At 47.8% G+C, this 11,967-nt stretch overlaps 1 protein-coding gene across 8 annotated transcripts in view; it reads left to right on the top strand.

Annotated features, from left to right (window-relative positions):
• LOC126569733 (troponin I) overlaps positions 1-11,340 on the top strand; it is a 23,387-nt gene extending 12,047 nt beyond the window's left edge. For 3 of the 8 annotated variants that reach the window (XM_050227026.1, XM_050227041.1, XM_050227032.1), the window contains exons 5-7: positions 4,752-4,795; positions 4,929-5,070; positions 8,808-9,565. In XM_050227026.1, coding sequence (XP_050082983.1) covers positions 4,752-4,795; positions 4,929-5,070; positions 8,808-8,885 — 264 coding nt within the window. In that variant the 3' untranslated portion in view covers positions 8,886-9,565. Of the gene's footprint in view, positions 1-4,751; positions 4,796-4,928; positions 5,071-6,092; positions 6,241-8,807; positions 9,566-9,648; positions 9,820-10,140 lie in introns of those variants that run through there. The other 5 variants (XM_050227071.1, XM_050227087.1, XM_050227079.1 and 2 more) reach the window with 3 other exon arrangements.
• The last annotated feature ends 627 nt before the right edge of the window (positions 11,341-11,967 follow it).

The raw sequence follows: 11,967 nt of genomic DNA, 5'->3' as shown, positions 1-11,967 counted from the left end.
ACGGTCGTTTCCTACATCACCATAGCTGCTTGTTGTGACTTGTGTGAACTTTGACTTACGTTTGATTTTGCTTGTTTTCAGTGCTAGACTTTCTGTTTTGTTTTCCTTTTCTCTTTCGTTTGTTTCCTCGTTTCTTTTTTTGGTTTTTCTTCGTTTCTTCACTTGCCCCTTCCACTTAATTGATTATTTGGATCAACCACATTCACACCATACCGTTACCATAGCTCCCAAAATAATTCTCCAATTTCGAACATTGGCTAAAACATAGGGGCTTCCCAAAGTATTTCTGTATGATGATTTGATGGAACATGCAGCATAGTGTTGCTCGACGCGAGGCCTTGCGCCTGTCTCATCGGCGCGAGAAGAGGTCAATCGAATCGCGAGAAGTGAAGAGACTCCAGTTTAGTGAAGGAATTCTATCAAAAAATGCAAATACAAATCACCACCACCCCCAACCCCACCCTCTTCTGTCCGCACAAACTACACCATCACCACCGTGTTTGATGTCACGCACACACATGCACAACACACACACACACACATACGCATACACGGAGCGTGGTAGAAACGTTAGCGAAATACTGAGCCCTCCGTTTCCGTGAATATCGGTACCTGGACAACATCGCCCCCAATACTATCCCCCCACCCCCACCCCCTACCTCCCGACAAAAACCAGACCCCAGGCTTCGGTATGGCAGGTATGGCACAGGAGGTCGCAGTCGAATTCGCTGCAGCTCCAGCGGTTCCAGAAAAAAAAAACTCAAACAAAAAAAAAACACTAGCTTACAACAGCTTTTACAGCAATCGGTCTGTAGCCCCGTGGGCAAATTGGGTTCCGGGGACTACCTCGTCTGTCGGCCCCAAAAACCCTGTCACCAGCAAATACCTTCCGAGGTTCTCAGTCCGTCTGACTTTGGTTTTCCCGTGTTTCCGTTTTTATTTTCCTTTTTCTTTCCTGTGTTTAGCTTGTTATCTTTCGTTGTGTTGTTGATTGTGCGCTGCTCTATGTTTAACCCGTTCTCGTTCTCTGCGCCTTTTCTCCACTTTCTGATTTTTCTAACACACCCGCCGCTCCTTCACTTTTGCCCCTTTTTTTTGCGTGTGCCCCTGCCGCCATTTCGCGTGCCGGCAAGTGCGTGCGGGGTGGTGTGGTGTGGGTTCGGCACCATCGGCACCAACCATGTTCGACTTCGTATTCCTTTCCCGGGGTCAACCCGGGGTGTCGGTGGTGGTGTGTTTTGGGCTGCTTGGTTTTTGGGGGCAGCGACTAAACAAAAAAAAAACAAACGCCTGTGCACGTGATTAGGGCATTACACTGCATCCGTTGCTGAGTGTCGTGTGAGTGCAGCCTCTACTCTAGTTCTGCTAATCTCGGGGCTATGCGTCTACGCGATCACCCACCCTCCCTCCCACCCTCGACCGATCCCGTTCTGGCCGGTTCGCTGTCTCATAGCTGTCCTTACTATTGCCCGTCTGCTATCACAGTGCCACTGAATGATTGTGCTGTTCAGATACGTTTTCCCCTTTTTCTGTGAGTATGGATTTTGTCATCTGTTAGATAGGTCAGTTTACCACATTCTGGATATTAGTATTAGTAGTGAGAGTATTTTGAGCAGAATTGAGATTTTCTGTTAATTTCTTTACATACTTCTTTGCTGATACAAAGCCTTTGTTTTGTCGACTTTTCCGGTACCCGCCCGCGGTGGTTTGCTATCGTTCTTTTCTTTTTTTTCTAGTCTCTGTCTGTATTTTTATCTTTTTCCTTTTTTCTTTTTTATCTGTTGTAGTCTTCTGCGGTTTTTGGTCCGAGTTTGATTACGTTGAGCTCAGGGACTACTTGTCTCGTATGATTTGACACTTGATTTGGACAACAACTTGTTGCAAACCGGGAAAAGCTATCGTTTGGGAAAGCAAATCGATGCATTTTCCCAAAATAGAAGGTTCTTAGGCTAGCTAGTTCGTTTTTGTTTCTTGATTTTTTTTTTTATACGAAAATAACAATTTGGCCTGTGCTGTTCTGCACGTCCCTCCGCCCGCACTATCCCCTTCGATATCGCATTTTGTGTAGCCCGCGGCCACGTCAACGGTGGATATGTATGTTAAGTTTTTGGTCATTAACATGTCTGTTCTATGTAATTTTATTCGTCACATATTGTTGGAATTGAAGAATTGTACTTGTTTGAAAAATTTCATGAATGAAGAATCGGTTTTTCGGAACATTTCAAAACTCACCAACTAATGGAGTTTGAGATCTCTGGGTTAGTTAGCTATTTTCATTTCTTTCTACAAAACCCCCGGAAACTATCTGCAATTTTTACCACCGGTTACCTGGCGCCTCCATCGTCGCCATTGCCTTTACCGCTCTGGCCACGTACACCGGCACCGGTTTGGGGTTTTTGGTGGGCAAAAGCAAATGTAGGAATGCCATGCACCTCTAAAGTATGTGGTGACTTGGCCCGCGAACTGGTTGTTACTTTACAGAGCGGCCCGTGTGCTAATACGAGTTTGAGACCCCTTGTTTTAATCCTTTTCCGTTTTCGTTTACCTTTGATTTAAATGTTTTGTTCTCTACTTGGCTCTCAGTCTTTTTCCCCCTTTTTTTCTTATTTTTCTTCTTCCTACATCACTACCCTTATCTCGCTCTCTTTCCCCCTTCTCTCTCTCTCTCTTTCTCTATCTCTATATCGCTCTCTCTCTCTCTCTCTTTTCTTTTTCTTCACCTCTACTTTTTTTCTTTCTTCGCCTCTACTTTTTCCCATTCTCTTTGTTATTTTCGCTCTCACTTCTTTTCTTCTCCTGTGACTATTGTTTCTCGTTCCCTACTTCTTTCGATTGGTCTGATGTTCGTGCTTCGTTCGTCCAGTCCCGTGTTACCCGTTCCCGTCGTTTCAGTCAGCCCTCTTCCCTTTTTTTTTTCTCGTTGTCCGAATTGTCTTCTACGTCTGCTGTTGCTCTGCGTGTTCCATGTTTGTTGCTAGATTTCTGCAAATCCAATGTTATCATCATTGTGGTAGCTGAGAGGTTTAAGCTAAGCGGGTATTTGAGGCGCGGTACTATTAACGTACCGTCGCACCCAAAGCAGCGAACGACTGCCGCCATATCACTGCGTGCCATACTGTAGGAGCTCCTATCACACTGTGCTGTGTGTGATCGTTGCTTATCTCTATCTGCGTACCGGGCATTGTAAGGCTGGCGATTTCTTCCGCACTTCCTACAGCCCTGGACGTGTTAGCCTTGGAGAACGTCGGATGCACACACTCGCACACACACATACATACATACACACACCAGGTACGGAGCCGGTCGATGGGTTTTGAAAAGGAAGCAAAAAAGTCAACCTCACCACCGTGGACGACACCGAATCGTTGCATTCGCCGACACGACCGATATCTACAGACCGATCTGCTAGCGCGAGCTTAGTTCGTTTTTTTACATGTTATTGGTTTCTTTTGCGCCTTCTCTCTTTCTCTCTCTCTCTCTCTCTCTCTCTCTCTACATTTCTTTCTCTCTCTCTCTCTCTCTCTCTCTCTGTCTCGCTCACACAATCATACACACTCTCTTTCTCTTTCTCTCTGTCTCTGTCTCTTCTTTATCCTTTTTGGCGCAATATCATCGAATTGGCATTAGTAGAACGCCAAGAGACGTGCCCTTACCACTGCCGTGCCTATGTTTCAAGCCCGTTCAAGCGAGAATTGTTTGGGAAAATTTTGAAATTGAACAGCAACATTTACTGCCGGAAACGGGCAGAACACAGAACAAAACAAAACAAAACGAAAAAACAAAAAAAAGCCAAACAGGCCGAAACGTTCAGCCTTGCCACTCACACAGTCACGACCACTCACCACCCAAAAATTACTATTGCTCCCGCTCTCTTCTTTGCTCCTGCTCCACCCACACACACCACCACCATCACTCCACCATGCTTTAGTAGTTAGTGGCGTTTTAGTTCTACAAAAAAAAAAAACAAAATACCGCTAGCCGCCCGGACGCGCACAGTAACCGCCTTAAACCGCGTGTGTGGAACGACCAAATGCGCACGCGCACGTGTGTTTTGTGTGTGTTTGCGTGTCTGTCTTTGCGTGTGGAGGGAGGGTGTTATCACCCTGTATCACCCACATTTTCTCGTCCTTCTCTTCCAAATCGTCTACTGTTTTTTTTTTTTTTTTTTGGAGCGCTGTTGTGTATGTCTGTTGGTCTGTCAACCAACTGTGGCGCTGTGGTGCTGTGAACCTCGCGTCAACGCTAGCCAGCAAAGGGTGCGCTGCTCATGGCTCAGCTGGTTCGCGTTGATGCCTGCGCTTAGTCGTCTGCGCGTCTCCCACAACCCACACCGTTTCTCTGTGTGTCTGTGTTCGTAATGTAGTGTAATGTGTAGTTTTGTGGGCTTGTTACTGACACCGCCTGTTTTCTCTGCGCGCGCTAGCAATGTATGTTTGTATGTGTGCCTGTAGCGGAGTGCTTCTTCTATCACCCACTATCAAAGCAAACAAACCACTCATTGACACTCATCCGACACAAAAACCGAGCTTCATGATGATGCACCGCACCGCATTGGCGCAACAGCGTCCGATAGCTACACGATGCCACACCGTCATCTCATCCTTTTCATCCGACCGACCAACCCGGGTCGGTCAATCCCGTCACGCCGAACTGGCATTAATTTTACTCTGTTTTGCTTCTCCACGCCCTTTCCGGACCACCGCTGCCGCCACACCCTGGATCACGCGCTTGTTTTCCGTCCGTGACACCAGATTTCCGACCTAAATGCCCAGGTTAACGACCTGCGCGGCAAGTTGTAAGTATCCGCGGTTGCAGTTTCGCCCGGTGTTTTCTAACTCCGTTCGTTCGTTCCATCATCTCTCTCTTCTTTTCTCTCTCTCTCTCTCTCTCTCTCTCTCTCTCTCTCTCTCTCTCTCTGCGCCACGCAGCGTCAAGCCAACGCTCAAGAAGGTGTCGAAGTACGAGAACAAGTTCGCCAAGCTCCAGAAGAAGGCCGCCGAGTTCAACTTCCGCAACCAGCTGAAGGTGGTTAAGAAGAAGGAGTTCACCCTGGAAGAGGAGGACAAGGAGGTAGGTTGAATGGTGGTGCAGTTGCTGGCCCGCCGCCATCCGGGAGTGGCCTCACGCCGCGCGGCAATCCCCTGGCGATTTTTCCCGCGATTTGCCTTGGGCGGCCTCAAAAGAGCCCACTCTGTCCCGCCCGTCCGCCCACGAATACTTTGTTTTTTTTTTTTTTGTTTTTGTTTTTGTGGATGGCGGACGGCCATTTGTTTTCTTCCCCGTTGTTTTTTTTTTCTTCTGTGTTTTTTCTTCTCCTTTTTTTCCACTTTTTTTTGTTCTGTCCCCAAATTTTTTTGCTTCTATTGTACCGAGCGTCATCAGGTTGTTTTTTTTTTTAATGAATTTTTGAACTCGACCAACCAGGGCAGTTAGCAAGCAGCTAGCTCCCAACGCTACGAGATACTACGCGACGCGGCACTACTACTACTACTACCGAGGACACGTTCTGTGCACCGTTGCACAGTCGCACGGTACGCTGCTGGTAGTAGCGTTTTTTTTAGTTTTCTCCCTTTTTTTTAATACGATCGACAGAGAATCTTAGATTCACGAAGGAGGGGAACAGGTGGTGCTTGATCTGGTACTATACTCGTTCAGCATTAGTGCGTGCGTGTATGGGGTGCAATGAGCAATATTTTTGTTTTGTTTTTTTTAAGCAGCTTCTTCGCCCCCCAAAAACATCAAGCTGCAGCAATGCAGTTTGTGTTTCGAGTTTTTTATCACCACCACCACCACCACCACTATCACCATCTGGTGCCTTTTTTGCCAACGTTTATGACAACAACAGCCCCCAGCTTTCCGACTGTTGGCCCCGGCGGCCTGGCTCATGGTTTTGCCTTCTCGGGATTTTTTTTTTGGTTGTTGGTTGTCATTTTTTTTTGTTCCCCTGTTTTTTGGCTTTCCGTTTTTGAGGGAACACTTTTTGATGGGCCCCGTGGTCCTTACGCTTAGCCCTGCTCCTGCGTGCCTGGCCACACATGCCCACACATGGACTGATTGGACCGATCAAATCCTTCCAACCTTCCTTCCAACAGGCGAAGAAATCGGAGAAGGCCGACTGGCAGAAGAAGTAGGAGTGCGATTAATGGAGGCGAGATGCTCGAGGCGGCGAAGATGTCAACTGCCTAGCAATATAGCCTAGCCCCGCTCCTCTCTCTCTCTCTCTCTCCCACCACCCCCCACAATTAAAAAACCTCCCCCAACAAATCAAACCCCCACCCCCGGGCCATCCATGACTTCTCACAACCATCGATTGCGATGGCGATGGTGTTCCTTTGCTGCCTCTCTGACTCTGCCTCGCTGTGCTCGGTGTAGCAGCCCCCCAACACCCGCCCGAACCACTTCACATCGCCGGACGACACACGAACACGCCCACGGAAATTCATAAACACACACAAACAAACACACACACAGATCCACAGACACTTCAACATCGTGGTTTCGAAGGGATATGGGAAGATAACACCAACCCTCCTTTCGCGGGGGGAAGGGGGTGGGGGAGAGAACCTTCGGGATCTGACCAGAGAGCAAAAAGCACGACGACGGGGCCGTACGGGAAGAGCGAAGTGAAACGAATGTATATCCGCGCCCGAATGTACCACCAACTCTTTCGCGGGCACAACTATGCTAATGCTGATGCTAAATAAAGTGACAAACAAAAAAAAAACACACACACTCACAACGCCGTCTACATCTCCTGTGAAGGTATTGCGCGTGCTCGCGATCCTCAGAACGCAGCGCATTGCTCAACGGTACCGATGTTTGTGTCGAGCGAATTCTATGTTTAGTGATTGGCTTATTCGAAAGCAACCAATCAACCACAGAACAAAGCAGCCATACACTGGTAGACATTCGTTTAGCCGAACTAAGTTTTTCCGTCAGGTTTTTGTTTAATTTACTATTTTTCGATTTTTGGCAGATTTTTGAAGTTAACAAAGTGAGGCTTTTTGTCAGTTTGCCTAAATACACGGTTTTTAAAGATTTGTTTAAAAAAGAGTATCAACAATTGCCATAAAATCTCGACGGGGCTACCTGGAAAAGAGTGTTCAAATTATGTGTTAAAAATCTCAAATCAATCGGTTCGGTACTTTTTACGGTACGACGAGAACCGACACAAAGTAGCGAGCTGCATGGAGCCTTGTATGAAACGCGGATTTTCAAAAATCTGTAACTTGGTCAGTTATGCTTCGATTGATCCGAAAAATCGTGAAGAGAATGCTTATTTGGTTTGAAAAATACTAAATTTTGCCATTATTTAATTAAATTCATGATAGAAAAGCCGGTTGTCCTTATGGGTATCAATAAACTATGGCTTTGCTTCGAATTTTCAATCATTTTCATTATTTTCTGTGGTCTATATTGTATAAAATGTGTCTAATTACTGCTGGTTTAACCATATTTCTTTTAATCTGCCCAAAAGATAGCTGATTGTTCGTTATTTCACGTTAGTTCACGTTTAATGGAGGCCACCATTTGATATTTTTCGAAAAAAAATAATACATGGATTCATGGATGGATTATTTGTGAATATTTCAACCAATGAAACGATTAGAGCAGCAGTAAACCTTACAGAATTTGATTATTTGTCGGATTACTCCCGTTAGTCACTTAGCTCTAATCCATTTTTTTAAAAGAAATATTATAAAATCAGGGTGTTATCAAAATGGGATATCTAAAGTTTTAAATAATCTAGATTAGTTCCACTATTGAGCTTCAAACCCAAAAATTGCATTTGTTCGTAAACGATGCGAAATATTATGTTTTTCTTGTACTTCGGCTAAACGAATGTCTAGCTAAACATCTGATGAAATATGACATTCGCTCACATTTTGCCTCACAGAGATCGCAAATACCCACTTATCTGAATCATATTTTCCGTGTGTACTAGTCACATATGTACCAACACAATAATAGGTTGATACCAAGAATTTATACGTCAGTACGAAAGTGATTGCCGTTTTGCTCCTGAACCTCTGGGTTCGGCTAAACGAATGTCTACTACTGTAGCTCCCCTAGCCCCACTGCCACACCCACACAAGCACAAAGTAAAATCGAACATGCCAGAGTGATCGAGGTCCTGTCTCCAGGTAAATGATAGCAAGTCTGATCTACCACTCTACTAGTGAATGACGCGTGTGACTGCAGCAAATGCAAATGCTTCTCCTCTGCACAGTTTTATTACCATCCGCTACACCCTTCAACCCCGAAACCCCAATGCGCATCCCATCATCATCGTTCGCAACAACCAACGACAACAGAAAAAGAACGTCTTCCGTTCAACTGTGTTCCACTTCAGCGCCGCCAACAAGCTCGTGTCGCGCATTAACTCGATTGCGTCGTGATTATGCGCGCATCCTCACCTCCCTCCCCACCTTCCTTTCCTTTACTCCCTGAGAGCGATCTGTCAACACTCCCTTCCCAGCGCCAGGCGTGTTGCGTGTTGGTTATGCGTGTTACTATTCGCTCGCTCACTCAATCTCTCTCTCTCTCTTTCTCTTATTATATTATTATATTACCTTATCCTTTACCCATGTTGTTTGCATTTCATGTTTCGTTTTCTTTTTCCCTTTTCATTTTTTTATTTAGATTTTCGTTTTTCTCGTTTCGATTCCCGTTGCCCGGCACCGTGCAAAACCCTGCTAATGCCATTTTTCTTCTTTCTCTTCCTTGTTTTTTGCTCTCTTCTCTTCTGTCCGCCTGCTACGCCGCTGCGAATGGAAACCACCACCTGCGCTCCGCCGATCGAGCAGAAGAAGCCCGACTGGTCCAAGAAGGGCGACAGCAAGGTAAAGGAGGAGACGGCTGAGGCGGTTGAGGCGGAGGCATAAGGCGGAAGCGGACGGAACCCCTCCGTGCGATGTTTTGCCAGTGTCGCCGGCCATTCACCGCATTACTCATACTCCTAACCGTGAAAACAAACCCCAAAAAAAAACCAAAAAAAAAAAAACCAACCCGGCCCAAACCTTCCACCCCTTGCTTCCTGGCTCCCGCCCCCCCCCCCCCCACCCACCCCATCTTCCCGCGTTCCACGTGTTAACCTTCGGCCGTCCGTGCCGTCCGTGCTGACGTGTGTTCCGGCTCTGTGTTCTGCCCATTGCACGAACGAACGACGGAAGCCGAATGTTTCGTTGTGTTGTGTTTGTATCGTCGTCCGCCACGCGTGTTACAACTTACACTCAGCTGATCGATCACGTGCACCTGCGCATCATCGCATTCGGGCTACTCACTTAAGAGAATAAAGCTACCAATAACATACAAAAAAAACAAACCCCGAAACACCAGGGTTAATAACGGCTTGAACCCTAACAACCTGAACACCGGAACCGGAAAGAAAGGGCAGCTCCACCACTCCATCCCACGTCCCGGGAGTGTGCCGGAGCCAGCCTGATGGATATGGATCAGATCGTTAGATCGTGCTCACCTTCCCTGATTTTACGTGTTATTTCGTTGTGTATGAATGTATTTCTAATAAAGGATCTGTGTATGCGTTACTAAAGCGAAAGAGATACTCGCTCCGACCGTTCCCGGTGTTTTGACTGACTTGGATCGTTTGCTAATCGTTGCGTTGTTTAATTCCTTGGCACCTGGTAGCCCGATGCACCGGCCGAGACGGCGGCCTAGAGCGTGGCGGCGTTTGGTTTCTAGCGGCAGGCCGGCAGCGTCGGTGGCTCCACTTAAATACTACCACCACCACCACCACCACCACCACCATCCAGCTACCCCTGCCAGCGACGTTCTGCGCCCAGGAGAAGGAGAACATCCGTAAGTCCGAACCGGAACCACCGTTCGTCCGTTCGTCCGTTCGTCCGATCGTCGGAATGCTTTCCATTCCATTGGTGTTCGTACTGCTCTCTCTCTCCCTGTAGTTGGTGCCGCCTGGTGTCGTCGATGTCCGTCTGTTGGTCTACTAAGTGTTACGTGTGTTGGTTTGGTGTCACGTTCTTCCTTCTTGTCCGTGCTACGTGCTGTGTGTCTATCACTGTCTGTCAGCTCGAGTCCGTTTTTTGGTATCGAGAATCTGATCTCTTTCTCTTCTTCCCCTTTCTTTATCTCTCTCTCTGTCTCTGTCTACGTATAACGCAGGAGGGATCGGCCGGCGCAGCTGAAGGCAACTGAACTAGAGACAGCTCATGAAATGGATTTTCTGTAACCACCACCACCACCACCACCACCATCACCACTACAAAAAAGGACCAGCATCAGCAGCAGCAGCAGCAGCAGCAACGCTATTGTCGCGGGATAGGTTTGGCGAACAGGGCGAACGTTTGCAGATATTCTGCAGCGTCCAGCTTACTACGTCCCACTACGAAAGCTCTATATTAGGTACTAGTTTAGGTTGTAACGTAACCCCTGTCCCCCGCTCCCCACTTCCGTTTTGTTTCTCCCGGGGGGTACTACTATTTCAAACCCTCAACCCCCTCCGGGGTCTCGGACCGGCCCCATTCGGACTAGAATAGTTAAGTCAGCTGTAAGCGTGTTGACGAGCGAGGGAAAGAGAGAGAGAGAGAGAGAGAGAGAGAGAGAGAGAAAATAGGAAAGGAAGCTCAGTCAGCCAACGACCGATGTAGTGACACTACGCGAGGTATGCAAGAACTAGGACTAGGACTAGGTTTACACGACTAGCCCCGTTTGCTGGGCGACTTTTCATCATTAACCACCACCCACCCAGATCCTCATATCACCCTTCTTCCCTCCCACCACCGCTCCCGAGACGTTTGGCAGTTCGAGGGCTAGCCAACCGCGACAGGCCGACCAACCGCCTGGCATTTCCTGTTGCGCATAGGGGGCGCCCCGTACACTCCGCGTACGCGTACCGTAGTGGCGCGATTGTGTTTACGGTTTGGTCGCGAGTTCACGGTGGTTCCTTCGTTCGTTCGTTCGTTCGTTCGTTCATTCGCTTTGCACGGCCTGCGTCGCTCCTGGTCAGCTCCAATCCACCCGTGCTTCCTGGCGGCTACACTGGCTAACCAGACCGTTTGCGGCACTTTAATAAACGTAGATAAAAAGGAGAAGTCGTGGACGGGGAAGAGAAAGAAGAAAAGGAGAGACAGGAAAAAATAACAAGAAGATGAAAGAGACGCAGAAGAAGAAGAAGAAGAAGAAGAAGAAGAAGAAGAAGAAGAAGGAGAAGAAGGAGAAGAAGGAGAAGAAGAAGCACACCCGAAGCACGGGCGGGGACGAGAGCAGAAACCGGAAAGTGGTGCCATAAGCCCCACCTAAAAAAAAAATCAAAACAACGAGTTCGGCGTGCGGCGTTGCTACAGCCGTACAGCACCTGGTGAATGATGGTTTTATTTGTATGTAAATGTCCTTGCCTGCCGATCACCGGGTTTGCCGGAAATGGTGGCGAACGTTGGTGCCAACTTTTGCTGAAAGAAAGCTATGGTGGAAACCTTCGAAGCCCGACCGACAAAGCGCAGCCCACTAGCGGGCCAGCATTGGAACGGCATCTAGCGGAAAACAACTGGAAGGATTCGAGTGGCTCCGTGAGGTAAGTAAAGCGAGTGAACTTGGTCGGTCGGCTCCCGGAATCCTGGCCAGCAGGTGTCCCTTTTGCATACAACAGACCCTGGGTGCCGCAGCACGGGCGCACGTGGCGCCAATTCGCAAATAATTCGCTTGACTTGACCTTCTTTTTTCGTTTTGCGTTGCTATTTGCTGGAGGAACCATCTGGTGCACACATACAGCATAAAACGGTGCCGGCACCACCAAAAACCCCGCCACCTACCCATTGCTCCCAACTGTGGGGAACTTTCAAAACCCACGAACAAAAAAAGGATTCGCTAGAAGAACACTATACTGCTATGTACGTTTTGTTTGGTGCCCATCATCCTCATCATTGTGCCCGCGAGAGGTCGCTCAGGCAACATGGCTATGGTGCAGCAGTAGTAGCCATGGAAACTGCCGCC

Source organism: Anopheles aquasalis, chromosome X (assembly GCF_943734665.1).
Source record: "Anopheles aquasalis chromosome X, idAnoAquaMG_Q_19, whole genome shotgun sequence".
In the NCBI taxonomy this organism is placed as follows: Eukaryota; Metazoa; Arthropoda; class Insecta; order Diptera; family Culicidae; genus Anopheles; species Anopheles aquasalis.
This window is presented reverse-complemented; position numbering and strand designations above follow the sequence as displayed.